Raw genomic sequence first — 22,397 nt, 5'->3', positions numbered from 1 at the left:
ACTTTCATTTTGCTTCCGGGAGCACAAAGTCATGTGACTGTAAGCTTTCCGGGTCGATGCAGTTAAACGCGACTCAATATAACAGCGACCTCTGGTGGTGAAAGATAGAAACATCACCAACGACGGCAACGTCGTGATCAAACTTGCTAAATAACGTTCGACTAAACTGCTGTTTCCGTGGGCAGGCAAACTCTGCTCGCATTTTCATACTTTCCCCCTTGATCACTTGGGTGCTACTTGTTCAAAAGATTCAACGGGTTTCTTGTATTGCCTTGTCTTTTTAGCCATACTGTACCAAGCACAACAACTTCCTCCTCCCCGTCGCTCTGGCGAGACCGCTAGGGAGGGACTTCTCTTGTCAAAATAGTTTCATCTTTGGAAGTCGTGACTGCCCTTCAGCTGCGTGTTTCCTTGTAGTTTGGTCAATTTGTCCACTATTGCGTTCTGTTTACCGCTTCTATTTTCGTTTATTGGCGGATTCTGTTTATTTCGACTTGCAAACCAAGGTTGGAGGGAGAACTCCGATTGGCTAGAGTCGCGCACATTTCCACGTCACGTCTGATTGAGTAAATTTGTTCACAGCTCGCAGGTTTGTCTGCGTGGTCCCGTCCCGAATGGGCCGTGGCCCGGTTACTGGCCGCGGACCGCTTGATGGGGAACTCGCTGTGCGCATTTTCAAGACCAATATTGAAATGAACCAATCACGATAAATTCCATTTTAAGACACGCTTAAGTGTATTTCAAAGCGAAACAAAAGCCTAACCCAGACAAGAACAAGTGAAATGAACGTAACTGCGTGCTTTATTGATGTACAGTAAAGCATTTTGTTTCATAATACAGTAGTAGTAAGGCATAGATTTGGTGGAGTCTGATATGCTGTGAAGTATTGCGTTGCAAGAATGACACACACAAAAGTTAGAAATGATAAACCAATTCAGTGTCTTGATCAAAACAAAAATGATGCTGGGTCATGCGGCAGAATGTGTGTGTGTGTGTGTATCACTCTTTCATCGATTACAGATGGATTTCATTTTGCCACTCATGCATGCTTAGTAATAACCCCACAACATCAAAACAAAATACACTGAAAAGAAAGACAAACACCATTAAAATGAATACCTGTACACAGATAATATCAAGGTACTCCATGAACAAGGTATGACAGTAGTAGTAGTAGCTGGTGAGTAATGAAGTGCCTCGACAGAGAAGACAAACGCAGTGAATGCATTCAAAACATTCTCCTTTCAAGCGTCGCTAAAGGACTTGGCTAGAGTAGAGCAACAACCTCTGCATTTGAATTATGAGGACCGTGATATTGGAAACTTAAATAATTTGTGATCAATTTGACTCATGTTAAAGTTAGCAGCCTCAATGGAAAAAAAACAAACTTAAAGTACTGAAGACAGGAAGAGATTGAACTCGAAATCTAAAAGCCAGCGTGCAGTTTTGAAACCAAGAAGCCGTGACTACATTTAAACGTCACACACGCCAGTGCCAGTGTCTGATTTCTTTTACAATCTCAAGCAAAATGCCATGACACAAATGAAAACGGGAGTTCAACTTGCCCAAAAACTTTCACTTTCACTAAATTGCAACGTCAAGTATGTTTGGGCGGCCAATTGGCCATGTTAAAGCCACAAATGAACAAAGCCGCCACTAACACAGACAGCCGCGTTTTGAAAATAGTCCAATCCAATCCAGTGTCTGATTCTACCCTATGACATGCAATTTTCACTTTTTTTTTGTTCATCCAAGGATGACAAAATCAGTTATTGGATATGGACATTAAATGTTGAGAAGCTTATTTAAGATAGATGACGGTGAACAAAAATGTGAATACAGTACTACATCGGGACCAACACACACACACGCGCGCACACACACACACACGCACACACACAACGTACTGTAAAATTCCAGGATGCCTGCATTACCTTAACAGTATTGTACGTTGTTATATGAAGACATTTTCCTCTTAGTAAACACCCTCATTATTACAATCATTCTTCCTCTTTTTTTTAATAAAAATGTCTGAAATGCTTATTTTCCAGTTACAAAGATGCAAACATATTACCACACGAAACACTTATTTGTATTTTACTTTGTTGCCCGCCCCGCCCCAAAATCATGTGTTTTAATTTTTTTTTTTTTATACAATTGCATAGAAGTTTAAAAACCAGGCCCCCCCCCCCACCCCCGCCCAAATAACACAACTTCGGGACATTTAAGAAACTACCAAATGTACAAGTTATTTTATTTGATTTTAACTCATTGCTGGAACTGCAATCCATCACAAAAATAGACGATTTATACTGTGTTTGTAAAGTCTGTCTCCAATTCAGCTGTACTGACTAAGAAATAGGAAGAGGTGGTGTGCGGAGTGTCAGAAGGGCGCCGCCTTGATGGCGCTCGGCTCCTCCGTCATGACGTTGACCAGGGACTCCATAGCGCGGCCCAGATCGTCAGCCATGTGGAACAGACTTCCGATGCTCGGACCTGCCGAGCGGGAGAGAGTTGGGGAAACAAAGTGAAGAATGATCATAGTCGGAGGAAAAAAATAAAATAAAAATCACCGTAACTTTGCTTATTCAGAACGCAGAGGGACGTGGAGGAGGAAGCTGTAAAATAATTATGCAAATAAAATATTGAATTCCTCTTTAATTCTTTGTTGTCCGTACCAATGCTTTGAAATTGGCAATTTGTAAGCAATGAAAAATAAATAAATAAATAAATGAACTTTATGATTCAATCAATGTGAGGTGTCAAGCCAAAAACAAACAAAACAAAACAAAAAACCCCCGGCATTCCCCTTAAGGTCACATTATTAAAGAGGGGCTTGTCATACTTGTTAAAACAGTCTGAACTGGACACTCGAATAGAAAAAACAAATATGATACCTGACATACTGCTTATAATGGACTGAACTCAAGCTAACCCAAAATGCTGTAGCTTCAGCTGGATTTTTCCAGAACTTTTTTTTGTTACGGTCTATGCGAGGGTCCGGCAACCTTTTCTACTTAAGGAGCCATTTTGACCCAGTTTCCACGGAATAGACAACACTGGGAACCACGAGCACATTTTGACATATGAAACGACGCACAAGTGTTTATTTTGGAAATGTCTTCATCTTTGGCCTACCTGAGGTCGAAAGTCTGGATATACGTACGGGGGTTTTGCCGCGCTGTCGGATATTTAGAGTGACGAAAAATAATACAATATATAAATAATTTTATTTTAATATTTCGAGATCACAATCATCTGACAATTGTATAATTTTTTTGTTGTCACTTTATTCTTCTACTCAACAAACTGGATAAAAATTGTGCCCCCCCCAAAAAATTTTTTTAATTTGAATCTTGTTGTACGAAGCCAGCCAAAAAAGGCCGGTGAAGAGAGTCAAAAGACTAACCTCTCATTGGGCTCCCCTTCTCCCTCCTGGCCCACAAAGAAAAGTACGAAAGGAAGAGAAGGAAGGAGGAAAATCAGTATCAGGCACAGAAAGGACGAAGAGAGACAAAGTTGAAGAGAAAGCTCGACAGGAATGGAGCGAGCGTTGCGAGTGAGCAAAAAGCAGACTTCTTCACCTTGGCTGTGTGGAAACGAGTTGTTGAGCTGTTCCATCACTTCCTCCAGTCCACTTGTGTCTTGGGAAGGAATGGACAGCTCGTCATCGCCTGAAACAGCGACGGGGGTGCATGAAGGACATTTTCAGCTTTTTTTTTGTACATACAAAGTCAGAATTTGATTTGTCGTTTTACCAACGGCCATAAAAGCATAATAGCGCATCGTGAAACGACAGGGGCTTGACGATTTGGAGAAATAATCAAATGGAAGCATTTTCCCGCTCAATATTTGTATTGCGATTTCATATGCAAATGACTTTTTTCAACAAGGCCCTCTTCTGGTGTATCTTTTAACAAGCAAGCAAAAAATGAATCCGTATTACAAAAAAGATTCAAATCAGATTCACGACACTGAGGAACAATTTGAAGGGGGGAAAAAAAATGGTAGAGTTAGATTCTGTAGCGCCTTATAGTGCAGAAAATACGGTACATCCTTTGCCATCCCCAAAAATGACATTCTTTGGCCACAAATGAAGTACAGGCCGATTTTAGTTTGAACCGACAGTCCAGTGGTATGGGTTGTGCTTTTTAGGTTCCAAGTTAAAAAGTATTTCAGCGACAAACAATTGAATATCCCGGCGCGTCCTGGAAAGGAAAAGCCGCAAGCAGGAGCGTGCGTCTCCTCACCCATCGTGTCAGTGGTCTGGCTGGCGGCCATGCGCAGCTGAGGCAGCGAGGAGTCGGAGCGCTGAGACGAGGTGGAAGGGGAGGACAAAGCGGTGCCGTTCACCTTGGAATCCGTCTGTTGACAAAACACGCGTTAGACACACGGCCAAACATAAAAATGCGCGTTGCAAAGTGCAGTGGTGCTTGAACAAAGTACAGGATGTATTTTGTGCTTGCATTTTCCATTTTTTTTAATGCAGGTCTTTTGAAGTGTGCCTTTTTCCAGTCCTAAATAAGTAAGCGCTGAGAACCCCCCCCCCCCCCCCAAAAAAAAACGCCAGTATGACTTGAAGTAAAGCATGAAATCATAGAAGAATGTGCGGGAACATGGTAAAAAGTTGCCTCCCCGCGCCCGCAAAAATGTGAAGTATTCTTACTATATTTAAGTAAAGCCAAAAGAAAACATTGGGCACATTTTTTGCTTCCACTCAATGGACATTGTGCTGCTCCTTTTGAAGTGCTTGCCTTGGACTCGTGAGAGCTATGGTGTACATGGAGGGTCTCTCAGCTCCTCGGGAGGCCTCAGTAATACGAGTCGTTCGTCGCGGAGGACAAATAATAAATGTACTGTATCTGGTTACATGTGTTGCTCCACCGTTTGTATTCAAACCTCCATTGCTTCAAGGGTTACAACACAATGACACAGATCCGCTTTGTTAGCCAGTCTATGGCACGCCCCCACAGTTAGCATTGAGCTAGCTGGTTTGAGTTTCTTTTTTTTTCCCCCTCCAGACAATCATGGCTCAGCTTCAGAAAAACAGGTCAACCGTGGTTGGTCGTTGCCTGAGCAACTGTGATGTCATTTTCAGCCGACAGAAAGTGTAAAACGGCCGCACCCCAAGATTGCTAAAGAGGGGTGGACTTTTTTTGCTTCAACTCATATTCCACAAGCGCAATATGAATCAGAATGCAGTGTTTCCACGAGCGAAGGTGCATAGAACATAATCTTGCAAAGAAAATTTGTGGGGGGTGACTTCCCCTTTGAAGTCGTGCACGGAGACCGCACGTCAAGGACCGCGGGAGACGCGTGCGCGAGCGTGAGGAACCTGCTCCAGGAGCTGCCTCAATCGATGCAGTTGAGACTCCAGCTGTTTGTTGTGGTCCTCGAGGATCTGCATCCGGGCTTCCAGGCGCCCCTTGTGCTGCCGCAGCAGCTTGGCCTCGGCAATGAGCTCGGCGTCGCGCGCGCGCTGCGGCGACACCGGCAGCATTTCCGGAGGCGACGGCAGCGGCGAGAGACCCTTCCTGTCGTGCGCCTTCTTCAGACGGTCATATTCGGCTTGCAGCTTCCTGCCACCCGGGCAGAAACGATGACAACATTAGTCATCTCGGATTGCGATCACTCGGTCCAACGGAGATGGACAGAGAGACGACAAGGCGCGATTCCAAGATACGGGAGGTATTTGGCGGCGGTTAGCCACGGGCTTTTGGAAAAGTGGACGTGGTGAAAAGGCGAGTGCCGCTGACCTGTTTTCCTGCTCCAGGTCATTGAGGACCCGCTCCAACTCTCCCTTCTCCTCTGTTTCCATGGAGATGAGAATCTGGGCCGGGCTGCGGGGTTGGCTGAGGGGAGAGCCTTGGTTCAGAGACTGGCAGTAGTGTTGGATCAACATGTGCTCGTCATCACTGCAAACAAACATCCGCAGCAATCACACAAAAATAACTATAAAGCGATCGTCAAAGCAGCAAAACGGGCTTGACTAAAAAAAAATTTAAAAAAAGAGGACCCCTCATCAATTTGGATGACTGCAGAGCACTTTGTCAACACATTCAGGCTTCAGAGCTATGGTAACTGAGCCACATTTTCAGATACCCTGAGTAGAGGAGGGGGGGAAATCTTTCCAACTTTCTGTACAAAAAATATATATATATATATATATTTATAAATGTTAGTATTTTTAAAATCACATGTTCCCATTTTTCACTAGTGGGGATGGGACAAAGTTCAAATTGAACTCAACGATGAATCGTTTGTTAATAGGTCATTAAAAGGGAAATGGAGAAGAGTAATGAGCTAGAGGTCTGGTGTCTGGTATTTGAAACATTTCACACTTTAAAAAAATTCACAGAAAAATGTCTGAAGTCAAACAAATGCCGATAAAGCAAATTGCAATGACAGATGTCATGTGAATAAATTTTGGCTCATACACATCGTACAAACAATATCAGTGACATCAAAGAAAATCAATTGTAATATGCCCATGCATTGAGGGGACCATGCAAACGATGCTAAAGCAGGAACGGCCGTCGTTCCAAAACCAACTGACGGGGCAAAGGAGGAAGCGCAGCCAGCCGATCCGCGGGCGATGACAAAAATAAAGAACAAAGCAAACAGAAAGTGTTTCTCACATGCTCTCATTGGGTGAGATACTGTCATTCAGATAAGAGCCATTACGGTTCTCCATTTCTGCTAACCTGTGGAAGAAACAAAGCAGTCAGTTGCAAACATGACCATTAAGTTGTATTTTCACGTGTCCCTTGACAACCACGATGTACTGAAAACAAAGTAAAACGGCAACGTACGCCAAAAAGGAGCGTGTTGGAAAGAATAAAAAGCCTGAATGGATTCGGGATTTGTTTTCTTAAGACGTAAAAGATAGTGCTACTATTTGGAGTTTCATATTTTGCTAAACTAGAAAGTGATTCAATTGTCACCATACTTGAAAGCTATTTTCCATTTTTTGACTCTCACCTCAGTATAATCGAATACAAACTACGATCAATTACACATGGACAAAATCGTCAGTACCCCTCAGTTCGTGAAAGAAAAACCCACAGCGGGCCACAGAAATAACTTGCACTGGACAAAAGTAATAATGACTAAAAATGTAAGGAACTGTAACCTGCTTTTGAATTGGGGTGATCAACAGAATTATTAAATAAGTTTTACTGACATCTGATCGTTGTGTTGGAGTTTCCTTGAGCGTAGCTCCATCTAGTGGAGGCATTGTAGATTGCGTCTTATAACGCGGTGCACCCAATGTATGGAAAAAAATTACAAAATAGGCCATTCATTGAAGGTGCGCCTCATAATCCGGTGCGTTTTTTAGTGTGGAAAATACGGGATGTAAATGTCAATGTTTGATCCAACTCTTACGCGCTCTCCTTGTGGAAGATGTCAAGTCAAGTCAAGTCAAGTCAACAGTATTTATAGAGCACTTTCAAACAGCCATCGCTGCATACAAAGTGCTGTACATGGAGCAATTTAACATGCACAATAAACAGTAAGACAAATCGGTAATAAAGGCGGTAGAAAGCACCAAACAGTAAAACCAAGAACAAATCTAAGTCATGCTGAGTCGAATGCCAAAGAATACAAGTGAGTTTTGAGGAGGGTTTTGAAGATGGGCAGCGAGGAGGCTTGCCGAATGTTTAGTGGGAGGTCATTCCAGAGAGAGGGACCAGCAACAGAAAAGGCTCGATCCCCTCTGAGCCTCAGTTTAGTTCTTGGTACTTCTAATAAAGTCTGGTCCACAGACCTGAGGCGCCGGGCAGGTGTGTAGGGGCGGATGAGCTCAGAGAGGTAAGGTGGCGCGAGATTATTCAGAGATTTGAAAACAAATAAGAGGATCTTGAAAATAACTCTAAAATGAATGGGGAGCCAGTGAAGGGATGCCAGAGTAGGAGTTATGTGCTCCCTCTTACGAGTACCAGTCAAGAGGCGAGCGGCGGCATTCTGGACCAGCTGAAGGCGCTTAATGGAGGACTGGCTGACTCCAAAGTAAAGGGCATTGCAGTAATCGAGCCGGGATGTGACAAAGGCATGAATTACCATCTCAAAGTGTTCATGTGAGAGGAGAGGTTTTATTTTGGCCAGCTGTCTAAGGTGAAAGAAGCTGGATTTAACAACGGCACCAATTTGCCGATCGAGTTTGAAATCACTGTCCAGTTTAAGGCCCAAGTTTGAGACTGTTGACTTAAGATAAGGAGACAGGGGGCCCAAGTCTACAGGATGGAATGTACAAGGGCCACTGGGACCAAACAATATCACCTCTGTCTTCTTTTCATTGAATCTCAAGAAATTTTGTGCCATCCAGGTTTTGATTTCTTCCAGACAGGATAGGAGTGGCCTTAATGAGAAGGCGTCTTTCTTGCTCAGTGGGACATAGATCTGGCAGTCATCTGCATAGCAGTGGAAGGGAATACCATGTTTCCTTAAGATGGAACCCAATGGGAGCAGATACAGCGAGAACAGCAGAGGCCCCAGAATTGAGCCCTGTGGAACACCACATGACAGGGGAGCAGTGCGTGACTCAGAGCAGCCAAGGCTGACACAGAAGGTTCTATCAGCTAAATAGGACCTAAACCACTCAAGAGCACTGCCGCCAATGCCCACCAAGTGCTGCAAACGAGACAGCAGAATACTGTGATCCACTGTATCAAATGCTGCAGTTAAGTCCAATAAAACTAGACACACGTGGTCTCCAGAGTCATTTGCCAGGAGGATGTCATTAGAAACGCGTAACAGGGCTGACTCCGTGCTATGCATCGTCTTGAAACCTGACTGGAAGACCTCCAAGATGTTACGTTCATCCAAGAAAATTTTCAACTGCATGTGCACGACTTTTTCCAGAATTTTGGAAATGAAAGGCAGCTTGGAAATGGGCCTGAAACTTGACAGCACATCTGGATCAAGGCCAGCTTTCTTGATCAAGGGTTGGACCACAGCATGTTTAAACTGTTGGGGAACTACACCAGAAGAGAGGCTGCTGTTGATGATATCCAAGACTGATGCGCCAACACTCGGGAGAACCTCCTGAAAGAAGTGCGGGGGAAGAGAGTCGCAAGGGGAGCCAGATGGCTTTGTCTGGCGAACTACATCCTCCAAAAGCGCCAAGGACACAGTTTCAAAAGAATTTAGCACAGCTGAACATGGAACATGGACAGAGGGGTCAGATGCGGTATTTGAGACCGGAGTCCTAGCTGTAGAGACCTTACCAATGAAAAACTGAAGGAATCTGTTGCACATCTCGGGTGAAGAATCCGAGCAAGTAGGCAGAGGGGGTTTGAGTACAGAATCTATTGTTTTAAATAGTGCGCGTGGGTTGTGACGGTTAGCTTGAATAAGGTCCGACAGATATTCTCTTTTGGCCTCTTTTACTGTGAGCTGGTAGTTACGCCAGCAGTCTTTCCAAATTTGATAAGAGACATGCAATTTGTCATTTTTCCACTTGCGTTCGGCTTTGCGACACTCCTGCCTAGCTGCGCGGGTAATGTCGTTAAACCATGGCTCGGGTTTAGGTTTTGGGAGCACAGTTTTTGAAGGAGCCACCAAATCCAGGATGGCACAGCATGATGAGTTGAACCAAGAGGTGAGTTCCTCTGTGTTAGACGAGGATACGCAAAGGTTATTAAAGGCATCAGAGAAACGACCAGCAGTGCGAGGGTTAAAAATTCGGCGTTTAAAACTAGGAGCGGCAGATTTCACAGCAGCACGCGATAAGACTACGTCAAATAAAACTGCCATGTGATCAGAAATCCCATTTTCAAGGACTTCCAGATTTGACACCGGTAGACCATAAGCAAGGACAAGGTCTAAAATATGACCTTGTTCATGTGTCGGGCTGGTCACATACTGCACGAAATTAAAAGAGTCGATAAGTCTTAAGAAGTCCTTTGCTAGCGTTTTTTCCGGACAGCACACATGGATATTAAAATCCCCCATTAGGAGGATATGATCATATCTCAGCCTGATTTCCGCAAGAAAGGTTGAAAAGTCGCTTAAAAAGTCTTTGTTGTATTTAGGAGGACGGTAAATGACAGCACAGAGCACCGGGAAAACACGACCGACTTCAAAGAAGGTTGCTTCAAAGCTGGTGGCCGATGTGGTGAATGTGCACCGTTTACATTTGAAATTGTTCTTAAAGATGCTCACCGTTCCTCCACCACGATGTGATCAAAGCGTTTGCGGCGGTTGCACATCGTCGTCTTTTGAGCATTTCTAGCCGCCGTCCTCCGTGCATGCATCGCATCCGGTGAAGCCGGTATGAAAAGATATTTGCGTCGGTGACAGTTGCCATGGTTTCGCTTGCGTATGAAGACGGCGGGTTGCGAGCCGTGGTGACCAAGAACTGCTTCTCAAGAGCCCTTTGTTGAGGATCCAACACGCGGCATGTGGCCGCGACCCGGCAAATAGCGGGCGGTCCGCACTGATCAGCGACTTTGCCGAACGGCCCGCTGTTTGACCCGAAAGTGGATATTCCTCAGGGCCTTGCCAATCTCTCTTTAGAAGGCTCCGAACTTGACAACAATATAAATGGATTTGTCCGAGTTGGCGTATTGACCAAGGCTGAAAGAGCCCACGCTGACACCCAGCGTGAGGCGAGCAGCTTTTACCACCGCGGCCCGAGTCTCCATCTTGGAATGAATCGATCATGGCGGCACGATGACGGCACTTCTCGAGCCATGAGTCATTGGTAACGTATTGATCGCGGTCGATGTAAGATGGTGTCACTCTTAAAAGGCTATCAAGTACAGAGAAGAGGAACTGACGGGGTCTGCATTTACAGTGGCCTGGGTCCACGACATGAGTGTATCAAGTCACCTGAAGTTCTTTTAAGACCGGGCCGGTACAAATGTCCTAAATACGATGAAATCAACATGTTTTTGCTTTTTTTCATATTCAATATTTCAAATTATATCCACTTAATCTGATCAGTCACCACTGACCTTTTTGCCGCGCTGTGAGCGCTTTTTGTGTGTGTGTGCGCGTCAGGTTAAATCCTGACTCACGATGACCCGATAGAACCCTCAGCCAAATGGGACCACGAATGAATTAAACTCCGAAAAACTCGTTCAAAGGTGCCTCGACACAACTTTTAGATTCACAAAGTCAAACGATGCGGACTGCGACTTGGACAAGCACTGCGTCACAGAAGAATCGGGGCAGTTCATCCCATGTGTGCTACATAGGTGGGATGGGGGAGGGGAAGGAGGCGCATCCCCCTTGCAAGAACAAGTGTGCAGCACTTTATTATTTCTCCAAAATGATGATGCTTCCAAACCACATCAATCAACATGTTTCTGGGTCTCGGAGAGCTCTCTGGAGGAGCCATTTTGTGCCAAGACTCACAAGGCTGCGCGCAGCAGCAGATTTCTGACTGCGTATGTGTTTGTGTGTGCGTGTGTGTTACCGGTTGGCGTAGTGCTCGATCCGAGTGTGTGTGTCGTCATGCGAGAGCTGAGGGGATGTGCCGGGCCTGCCGGAAAAATTAAAAACAGAGAAGACAGGGGCATTGTGAAATGCAACCGGGAGACTCATGAATCCATCCGCTGCGGGAGCTCAAACAAGAGCAGCCTCGGCACGTCGCGGCGGAAAATAAGAGTCAGCCTCCTCCGAGGACTTGGAACCAGGATGCAGCCCTTTTTTTTGTCCTTGAAAAATTAAGCTCTCACTCGAAACGACCTTTCATGACAACAAATTCATATGGATTAGTTACTTCCTTGGTACAGTGTGAGATGATTAGAGTTTGTTGGCTGCAATCACCGGCGCTAACGTAATCAGGTAAATTGATTTGCTCTCTTCTGTTTTTAACTGATTATACATTCCCCTCCAAAAACACAATGTCGACCCGGTAACACTTCATTTTTGACAATACTGTACTCCGTCATAAATGAGTTATGCTAGCGATGTAGCTGCCTTCTTGTACTACAAATACTGCTACTGGTTACTCTAAAATGGTTCAATGATTTGTTGTTTACGATGATACTAATGCAGCGTGTTATACCGGAGACAAATTCCTTGTGTGTTCTACATACTTGGCCAATAAAGATGATTCTGATTCTGATTCTGATTCTTAGTGTAGCTGCCTTAGCGTAGCGCCGTGCACGCGCTTTTGTGAGCTTGGGGCGTTTCTTTGCGCTTTGTTCAAAGCTTGCGAGCAGCTTCAAGACTACAGACTGCGGATTTAAACATGTAAGTTTACTTTTTGTTTCAATTTTTAAAGTTCTATGAATGGCGTTGTGCCTCGGCTCAGGATGCCCGGGAAACACTGATCTAGCTAATCTACTATGGTGGCAGATTCAGACCCAGAAAAGGTACTTACGCATGGTCCACGGGCCAGAAGTTGATCAATGTGATGGGGCTGCAACACAGAAAAAAAAAAAAAAATCAAAATCATGAGATGACAGCTGGCGGTGGAAGGCCATGCCCAGCAAGGCATGATGGGAGCAGACTGACAAATCCACCAATAAGCTGCGTTGAAACCGTATTTCAACGGACAGAGATGTGATCTTTTTGCCATTGCGAGAATTAATATACGATGCGAAAGGAGTCTATCCCCAACGTACAAGCCAAATGTAAAAGTAAGATCTTTACTTTTTTTTATATTCATGACCTAGACGTGCTTTTCATGCACATATTTATGGGAATTATGAGTTTAATATTGCATGAGAGTAGGTTCATGATCGAGGCTCCGCCCCGGGCTCTCTTCCATACAAATTCAAGTCATGTCAACATCAAAGGAATGACACCGTCATTGCGAACGGACGCCCCCTCATCGAAAAACGCTTTTAGTACCGCTGCAGGTTTGATTACGGTCATCTTTATAAAACGTAAACGACAATGCAACGTTAATGACACTGTGTGCGTCACCATCTGGTTTGCATCACGACTGAATTACTTGACAGCCACACTTCATCAAAATGTTGGCAGGTATCAGGCTGCTCCAAGACGAAATTACAAAAGGTTGAGAATATTTTGTGGGATGAAAAGGTGGAACGTGTGCGGTGTCTTTTTCTTCTGTATAATATCGAGCTATCCTGCAGCCTGCCCTGGGCACACCTAACTCAACTCAAGTGTATTTCTTGAAAACAACCACCACTGTGTACAAAGTGCTGTACATGGAGCAAAAAGAATTCCCACAGCAAGAAACCATTCAGAATGAAGACAGTAGAAAGCACAACAAGTCTCATTCGGAGTCAAAAGCCAAACAATAAAAATGACTTTTAAGATGAGTTTTAAAAATGGGCAGCGAGGAGGCTTGCCAAACGTTCAGCGGGAGGTCATTCCAAAGAGAGGGCCGGGCAACGGAAAAGGCTCCAGCCCCTCTGAGCCTCCGCACCACTAATGGTGTCGGGTCCGCAGACCTGAGGCACCGGGCAGGGGCATCGGAGCGGAGTGAGGTAAGGTGGGGCGAGGCCATTTCAAGTTTCAAAAACAAATACTAAATCTTAAAAAGAACTCAAAAATGTTTGGGGAGCCAGTGAAGGGAGGCCAAAGTACAAGTTATGTGATCCTCTTACGAGTACCAGTCAAGAGGTGAGCAGCAGCATTCTGGCCCAACTGGAGACGCTTCATGGAGGACTGGCTGACTCCAAAGTTAAGTACATTACAGTAATCCAGGCGGGACGTGACGAAGGCATGAATGACTGTTTCAAAGTGCTCTTGAGAAAGAAGAGGCTTGACTTTCACCAGCCGCCTAAGATAGACATCTGAAAAGTTCCCCCCCCCCAACTTGATAGAGATCTCTATTGCTCTGTTTAGGGCATTTTTGATAAGTCACTCCAGGATGGACCACCAGTATGAACAGGTCTTTGACGACAAGTAGTGCCTCACTCAGAATGCAACACAAATACAGTCAACGGGGAAGTGAGTAGCCATTAGCATTATCCATATAGTTCCCAGACGACCTGTTCGATGAATGCGGGAAAACACACAGGTGATGTACAGGTACACGTGACACTATTCTAAAAGAAGACCAAAAATGTGAGCAGTGATAGCGATGCAATATGATTCTTTTGCTAAAAGACCTGTCAGTGTGACCACAGAGAGGAGAAGCCCACACTGGCTTATATTCGGCGTGTTCATCGCCGCCTTAAAGAGTTTCAAGGAGTGTGTATTGCCTGAGAGAAATCTAATTTTCTCGCAAGATTATTTCGGGCTTTGAACTCTTTCAAGGAATAAAGCTCGAGCCGGACGCCGGCATTTTCTTGTGAACTTGGGATTTTTCAACACAAAAAGGCTTAACGGATTCTATAGCACAGCGCGAGCCATAAAATACGACATTGGCATACACTATCCCTCAGTGAAAAACAGCTACTCGCCGCTCTTCGTGGGAAATAGACTGGGCTGGCCCAGGAAAGGCGAAAAGCCACGTAGAATTGAAATGCATTGCGGGGAAAAAGGTCAACATTTTTAAAACAAAATTCTTCAAAAGAGGATGACAAACTGATGGGGGCGGGAGCATCCCCTACCCCCCCCCCCAAAAAAATTCAAAGATAAAATTAAAACAGGAAAAAAAATATATATATATATATACCGGTATATATTTATATTTTTGGGGGGGGGGGGGGGTGGAAAGGGTCACGGTTGAGATTGAATTGCTCCGGGACATACTTCAGTGTGTGTGCATTTAAAAAAAAAAAACATTATGTAAGGGTCTTTTTTTTTTTCACAAAGTACAAAATAAAGTGCTATTTTTCTTGTTAAGAGTTCCGTCACTGCTCTTACTTTGCCCCTCTTTTCTCCCTTCATGACTTGCAGAGAAACTTTCGGTGTGTGTTACGAGCGTGGTCACGAGGGGAAAAAAAATGAACTTGTATTTGTAGCACCACTGAAATTTGATAAACAGATTCAGTCACAATGGAAAATGCGCTGGGCTTTTTTTTTTTTCAAAACAAAAGACTCACGTTTCCATGTTGTCACCTTCCAGGATGGTCTGGACAGGTAAGTAGCCCATACGGGGGTGTTTGGTAAAGTAGCGCTTTGTTCTGAATTTGTTCTTCAGCACCTTGGCAAAATCCCTGACGTCCTCGCCGGATGTCGTCTGGAGGGGAAGAAAAAAAATGGATCTTTTTCAACAATGATTAACAACGTGGTGTGTCATTGCATTGGCATTTTCATTTCCCAGATACTCAAACAAAATAAATGACTGGCTGGCTAAGGATGAGCCACTCATTTTCTTAGGATGCTTATCATTTTTGAAATATTGAATTTTTTTTTCCTGCAAGGGGATTAAATCCCCAAACATGGATGGAAAAATAATGACTCATCTGTCACAGAGCCTTCGTGAGAAGATTGGGGCACTTACGAAGCGCCACGCCACATTGCCCCAACGTCATCCAGATTTAGTTGACACTGTAATCAAGAGTATTAACCAGCATTATTCTCCTCCATTTATTTCTTTAGTCTAAAGACGTCGTGAGCTTCCACACGAACTCATTAGGGGACATACAGCATGAAACTGTTTTCCACCATTTTAGTTTTGCTATTTTTGGGGGTCTGGCTAAAAGGGCGCTCAGTGACTTACGTTACATTTCTACACTTGGTTCTCAGTATGCATTCAATAAAAACAACTTTCAAAGGTGCAATGAAGAGATTTTGGGAAAACTGTTTCGTCCTAATGAGGTTGTTGCTTTCAATTGGGCTATTAACTACAATTATAGGGAGACTTCAGTTTCCAAGGCTTGCCTGTGGAAGAAAATATCCTGTTGCTATCAAGGAATAGCATCGTGCTATCAGTAAAGCCGAGCCTTGCTAATTGCACACATGAGTAGGACGAGGATTTTCAGAACAGCGAGCGGCGCGGCGTATTTTTCAGAGAGTCGGGCACCCAGTATGCATGACGTTTTAATTGCATAGAGTGAATATAGATGCACTCATACCGGGGTGCAGTACTCCACCATCGGGTACTGCATCTTGTGTCCCTTGGCGACGCGACCGGAGAAGAAGCAGCTTTGGCAAATGTCATAGTTGAAGTGTTTCAGACTGCGGTATCTGCATTGGGAGAGAACCAAGGGGGAGGGGAAAAAAAATAATAATTAAAATTTAAAATGTGTAGGAGATGGGGGACAACAATAAGCAACCAAGAGAGACACACTCAACCGGTGACGAGAAGCAAACGTATGGCCCTGCAGTCGTTACAAGATTTTCCAACAAAAACCCAGAGAGCAATTTATTCCCTGGCCTTTAAGCTCGTCGTTAAAATGGATGAAAATGTATTCGGGAAAGATGGGAGAGCAGGCTCACAACTTCATTGGATCAAAGAATAAAAAATGGCTTTGCGGTTATTCTAATGGACGCACAAACAATGTTGCTGGCTCACTTGACTTACAAACATTCAAATGTCTTTTAAAAGTAACTGACAGTCACAACAGAAAAGGACTTTGTTATATATTGACTTAAGACGGTTGAAATGGTGAGGGTCAAGTTACATCGACTAGTTAATCGATGGCCAGGCTCCAAATCTAAACCTTGTCCATTGATTAGCCAATAGCTGGTCTAACAAATGTCAATGCCCAATAAGAATTAAAAGTGCCCTTCGTGTTTCTTCTTGTCGTGAAAATCATAATTGTCTGATCCTTTTAATTCAGAGACAATTTTTGTACGATCGCAATGTGACAGAGTAGAGATGTCTGCGCTAAATTGGCCTTTGCATGCAGACATGCTAACTTTAGCACGTGTGTGCCCCAGTGCTGCCGCAGTTACCTTGAAAAGGTAACAGTTACTTTACCGATGACTTGATTTTAAAAGTAACTAAGTTAAATTGCTGACGTTACTTCAATAGTTACAGCAAATACTGTCAAACCTGCTTCACATAAAAATGAGAACAGTTTCGCCACTTGACTGGAAGTGCATTTTTAACTGATATTTACGAATAAAACGCGCTGCTCAACCCGTATTGTTTTGTGTTTTTTGTTATTGTAAAGTGTCCTTGAGTGTCTTGAAAGGCGCTTATAAATAAAATTATTATTATTATTAAAAAAATTATGTTATTAAAAATAAAGATGACCTTTTGGATTTTTAGAAGTATTTCTATTTAAAAAAAAATCTTTTGGGACGTTCTCCGAAGCTTGAATGCATTCTGTGGCGGGGTGGAGGGGGGGGGGGGGGTGTCGTGTTATTGAGTTGCTGAAGACTCTGTTGACAGCACAGTGCGCGCTGTTGTTTTTAGCTGACACAAAGGCTGAAAACGTGTCACGATGCGTCGGTGACGGGAATGTGAAGTTAAAGACCGCCACGATGCCTCAACTCTATTCAAGCTGCAAATCCGAGAGTTTCCCTTTCTTAACGTGTTCCGTCATGCACACTTAATTATTGAATGCTTTTGGGAAGTACAATGGTGGTAGGAATCAAATGTCCTCCTGTATTTTAGGATTCATAAACTCTTAGCTTGGTTGCATGCGCAATACAGCCGAGAGGTCACCATGGCTGGGGGGGGGGGGGGGGGGGCAGGGGGGGGGCTACTCTTTGAAATACTGACGGCACAGTCAAGTTCACGTTAGCTTCTGTGAAGTAACCAATTGTGATATTTTCATAGTCACTGAAGTCTGATTCGTTTTCATGAAAACAGTCACACTTTGGATTGGTCATGACTGGAAAATGTCCAGTTTGGACTAATGTGTTGGCTCGTGAAGCGTTACCGACATCACTGGTGTCCAATGCGTAGGTGGTGTCAGGCAGCGGTCCTCAACCTTTTTTGCCCCACGGACCGTAAGACAGTATTTTCAGGGACGGATAAATTCAACAAAAAGGTATTATATGACCTGCATGGTATTTGCTAAACATAATAATAAACACGAATCATGAGAGGAGGAATGTCCTATCTGGCCGCAACCCCCTCTGGTCACTATGGTAACATTTAAACGTGCCTTCAAAATACGATACACGGCAAATACAAAGTGCAGGGAAAATACGACTCACCATCGCTGCATATTATGTATAGTGGGCTTGGTGCATGGGAATTTCCCGTTGAGATCAATCCGTATTTTAAGTCGGACTCCTGATACTGTCGTTTAAATTCTTTTTCTTGGAAGTCGTTTGCTTCTGCCTCCTGGCTGGGCTTTTCCCCCTTCCCAAAGAAACTTTCCAAAGACGTTTGGTTTGGGTTTTTTTTTTACTCATTTTGCTAGCTCCTGGGTTTCATTTTAGCGGTAACCAATCACGTGACAGAGAAACGCGCCTGGATTAAGAGTGACATACTGTACTGTAGACGTATGTAACAGAGAATCTGGTACATTTTCAAAATAAAACATCTTTCATATTCCAATATAAATAAAACGGAAGTAATGCAAGTTATTTATTCTTTCTGTGCGGCCCGGAACCAAATGACCCGCGGACCGGTATCGGCCCGCGACCCGGGGATTGGGGACCACTGGTGTAAGGAATAAAGTTAAAATGACATCGAACAAGGAAACAAAACAGGGAGACCGGTGACATTTTCTCTCCAACCATTAATCTGACTGTTGCAGAAATAAAGATTAATGAGGTATGAAAGGAATACATTCGGTCATTTAAAAAACAGGGCAGCTGGCACATGATGAAGAGTGTAGCGATGAGACCACCGGGTGCTATTACAGCTTCACGCCCAGTACTCAAGCATACACAGAGACAAGAGCATTAGTCTCATTTTGTTTCAATTTAGGCTTCAGTGAAAACTAAATGACCGGTAATTTCATTCAAATGTCTTTACTGCCCTTTTTGAAGCAAAAGTGATGAGCCACCCCAAAATTTGCCACCACGTCCGCTCGCACGCATGTTCGCAAGACACATTGTACCGACCTGAAGCCGATGATGGGACACTCCTTGCAGATGTTGCACTTGGCCTGGTGTTTGGCGGTCTCGGCGGCAGCCACGCGGTGCAACACGGGCAGCCAGACCATGGACTGAGGTTCCAAACGCATCCAGTCCAGGAACATGGCAGCCTCCAGTTCTGGCTTATTGTTAGCCTGGACGGGGTCAAAGGAGGAATTTTGAGTCTACGGTATCATCTGATGATGATGACATGCTGATGACGTGGCTTTGGCAGGAAACAGGAACCTGCGATATTTATTGCAGTCTGGAGGACCTCGAGACAGAAAATCACCTTTAAGAGATTTATATTGTGATTGAAAATGCACGACAGAGAGAGTTTATGTGACTGAAAACAAATGAATATGAATGTGAAACAAATACAAAAGCAAGTTAACTCATATATTATAAGGGTTAATCAAAATGAGTCCTGACAGAAGAAATTAAATGATAAGAATAATATGAAATGAATTTGGAGGATACTGAATGACATTAGAAGAGATGGCACAATTTTTTAATATATATATATATATATATATATATATATATATATATACTGTATATATATATAAAATTAATAAAAACTAAATAAATATAAAAATAATTTAGAAAAATATCGACATTGAGAGGAAATGTGTGTTTGTCTGTATTTATATAAATACAACAGGTGGGTCAGGCGAGAACGAGTGCACTGCATTTGCTGCCGCGGTTTGTGGCCCAAATACTGCAGACAGGCAACCAACGGTAGCAACTCTCAGCAAATGGGTGGCACTTACAAACTGGAAGCAGCTTCGCACAGAGGGCTCAATGTTGGAGCCGCCAAAGGAGGCCACCTCGCCAAGTTGCCGTGGGATCTGAATGGAGTCGTGGAGGAGAAGACCGAGGCGACGCTGATCACAGAAACCGGTGGCACTCGCAACCTGCCTGAACAAGACTGTCAAAGGGGGAACCAATTCAGTACTTGTGCTATATTTTAGGGCTTCGCCAAACAAATATTTTGCGTCTACTTCCCCCATGGTGGGAAGTAAAAAAAAAAGTACAAACACTCTGTCTCTGGACTAAAAGCCTTGTTTTTTTTGACAGCCTTAACAATGACGATGCAACAGATTTGAAGAAGCGAGATCTTGCACATCCATGGCCTATGAGACCTGTTTATTTTTTCAGTTATATTTAGCTTTTTTTAGTCAATAAATTCTCAATGTCGGCAAAACTACGGTAACATGCTTTGATGTACAAGTCTAAACCAACGCCAGTGAGTTTTTCATCCCAGACATTTTGCTCGTGTGCTAGCACAGGTGACACGTGTTGTGTTGCCTGCGAGAAGACGACATTGCGCTTGTCGTTTCAGCATTAAAACGATGAGGAAAAAGTCAATCAATTACCAGTCCCTCAATGATGAGGTTTGCTGTAGTTGGGTTTCCACCATATCTATTCTTTTTTTTTTTTTATTTGTAATCAACTTAATGGATTCTGTCTGCCTTGGAAGCGTTTTACGATGTGCAACATCTTTTCGATATCGATGTTTTAGTGACGGCAATAGAGGAGAAAAGATTCGCTTTCAGAATTTTTTATTATTTTTTTGGCATTATCGTATTTTTGGCACTAAAAGCCTTCTATTTTCTTAAAAGCTCACAGCGCGCCTTAAAATCAGATGCACCTTGTGTATGGTCATTATGGTAATATTCTGACCCCAAAATGGCTCCTAGCTCGAAACATGCTGACAATGCAGAGTTCAAACTTAATTAAGGCGATCGGTTTCGCAGTTGAACACGGAAATAGAGCAGCGGCAAGAGTTGACGTTAACGAGTCAATGTTATAACTTGCTGTTGGTTAATTGAACTGTGTCGCTGCTTTATTAAATACATTTTACTGACATCTGATCGTTTTGTTGGTATTTCTTGAGCATAGCTCCATCTAGTGGAGGCATTGTAGATTGCGTCTTCTAATGCAGTGCGCCCAATGTATGACAAAAATGACAAAATAAGCCATTGATTGAAGGTGCCCCTCATAATCCGGTGCACCTTGTAGTGTGGAAAATACGGTACTTAGTATTTGCAAGCTTTCTACGCGATTCAGAGCCAACAATTTTTCGTGCTGATACTCGAGGGTGAATTCGACTTACATCTGTATTTATCTTCCAGGTGGGCCTTGCAGAGCGAGATGATTCCAGTTTTGAAGGACAGGGTGCGGATCTTTCCACTGCGACCTCTGTTGAAGAACAAAAGCGGGAAAACTGAAAAGTCTGTCACGGCTTCAAAGAAGCGAGCAACTCCATGTGCACCTACGTGTCGTAGACGTTGAGTAGCCAGTTGAGGCACATGTCGACGCACAGAGGCACACTGACCAGGTGTGCATGACTCTGCTCCAGCCGCTGATACAGGCTGGTTAGACAGGCCACCAGCTGGGAGATGTCCAGTAGCTGCTCGTTCTGCTTCAGGCCGTGCTGGTCGAACACTTCACATGCCATTGGCATGTTCAGCAGGTCCACTGACACGAAAAGAGAAGGCGGTGAGAACGCCGGCGTCCACTCACCCAAAATGAGTTGGCACCTGACCTACCGTGACCTTGACCAGGACAAACTGTCCCAAAAAAAAGAGATATATGCGGAAAAAAGAGCACTCACAGCACAAAGCCTTTTGTAGGCGTCTGAGTTTCATGGCTGTTCGGTAGGCTGAGAATCGAACATTGTTCAGGTCAGCTGAAAAAGAAACATGAGTCAGAAAAGACAGCGTTGCACCATTTGGGGGGGAAAAAATGCTCACACAGGCCATCTTTTTATAAAGCAAAGTCTACATTTCCATGAAAATAAGTCAGATATTTTTCTTTGTGATTTTGATAATACTGAGAAGACTTTGATAACAATATCACAACACTCCGTTAGCCGAGTGCAAATTACGCTGTGCAAAATGATAAAAACTCCGCCCGCGACATCTGTGCTTAGTTTTTGCCCCTTTTTTTTTGTAGTTAATACACAGAGGTAAACAAAGCATCCAGACTCTTCTTCGTCCCTTATCTATTGTATGGTTTTGTTTCACATAGTGCCCTCTAGTGTTCAGGCTGAGACACCACATAACGAAAAAGTTACACGCTACATTTGAGCATACTGGATGACAAGACTTGTTTTTGAATATTTGATTCGAATGATCAGTTCAGCAACAACACGCCGACTTGCACAAACCTTTTTCAAAGATTTCAGCATTTCCACAAAAGTACGGTTATTTTAAAAAACGTCCCCAGATGACAAATTAGCAAATGTTTGTATTTTCAGCATACAAAGTGTAATATGAAAATAAAAGATTGAAACAACAAAACATTTTCCCCAATTAAAAAAAACATTCGTATTAAAGCCCCCTAAATGAGAAAGGAAAAGGCATCTTACAGAGCGACTGATAAAGCTCCGCCATCTTGGGATGGTCCCAGCATGTTGTCTGGGTCTGGTGGCTGTTTGAAAAGTGGGAAACACAACAGAAAAAAAAGAAGGATTCTTCATTACAGTCTGAGGAGAATTTGCTGGTTTTAAGCAGCCTTACTCGCTTAAAGCTGTTAAAAATCCATCACACAGCTCTGTTTAATAACATCAAAGAAAACGTCGGGGTGAA

At 43.6% G+C, this 22,397-nt stretch overlaps 1 protein-coding gene across 3 annotated transcripts in view; it reads right to left on the bottom strand.

The window, feature by feature from the left end:
* Nucleotides 1–783: 783 nt before the first annotated feature.
* dmd (dystrophin) overlaps nucleotides 784–22,397 on the bottom strand; it is a 137,805-nt gene continuing 116,191 nt past the window's right edge. For all 3 annotated transcript variants that reach the window (XM_086111300.1, XM_086111318.1, XM_086111308.1), the window contains 16 exons: nucleotides 22,178–22,239; nucleotides 21,422–21,496; nucleotides 21,084–21,285; nucleotides 20,921–21,006; nucleotides 19,575–19,732; nucleotides 18,790–18,956; nucleotides 15,894–16,005; nucleotides 14,919–15,055; nucleotides 12,335–12,373; nucleotides 11,423–11,488; nucleotides 6,639–6,704; nucleotides 5,757–5,915; nucleotides 5,336–5,579; nucleotides 4,251–4,365; nucleotides 3,585–3,674; nucleotides 784–2,496 (listed from right to left, as the gene is read on the bottom strand). In XM_086111300.1, the coding sequence (XP_085967426.1) occupies nucleotides 2,384–2,496; nucleotides 3,585–3,674; nucleotides 4,251–4,365; nucleotides 5,336–5,579; nucleotides 5,757–5,915; nucleotides 6,639–6,704; nucleotides 11,423–11,488; nucleotides 12,335–12,373; nucleotides 14,919–15,055; nucleotides 15,894–16,005; nucleotides 18,790–18,956; nucleotides 19,575–19,732; nucleotides 20,921–21,006; nucleotides 21,084–21,285; nucleotides 21,422–21,496; nucleotides 22,178–22,239 (1,891 nt within the window). In that variant the 3' untranslated portion in view covers nucleotides 784–2,383. The remainder of the gene's footprint in view (nucleotides 2,497–3,584; nucleotides 3,675–4,250; nucleotides 4,366–5,335; nucleotides 5,580–5,756; nucleotides 5,916–6,638; nucleotides 6,705–11,422; nucleotides 11,489–12,334; nucleotides 12,374–14,918; nucleotides 15,056–15,893; nucleotides 16,006–18,789; nucleotides 18,957–19,574; nucleotides 19,733–20,920; nucleotides 21,007–21,083; nucleotides 21,286–21,421; nucleotides 21,497–22,177; nucleotides 22,240–22,397) is intronic.

Source organism: Hippocampus guttulatus, chromosome 1, assembly GCF_054856545.1.
Source record: "Hippocampus guttulatus isolate MCC_2025c chromosome 1, RoL_Hgut_1.0, whole genome shotgun sequence".
Lineage (NCBI taxonomy): Eukaryota > Metazoa > Chordata > Actinopteri > Syngnathiformes > Syngnathidae > Hippocampus > Hippocampus guttulatus.
This window is presented reverse-complemented; position numbering and strand designations above follow the sequence as displayed.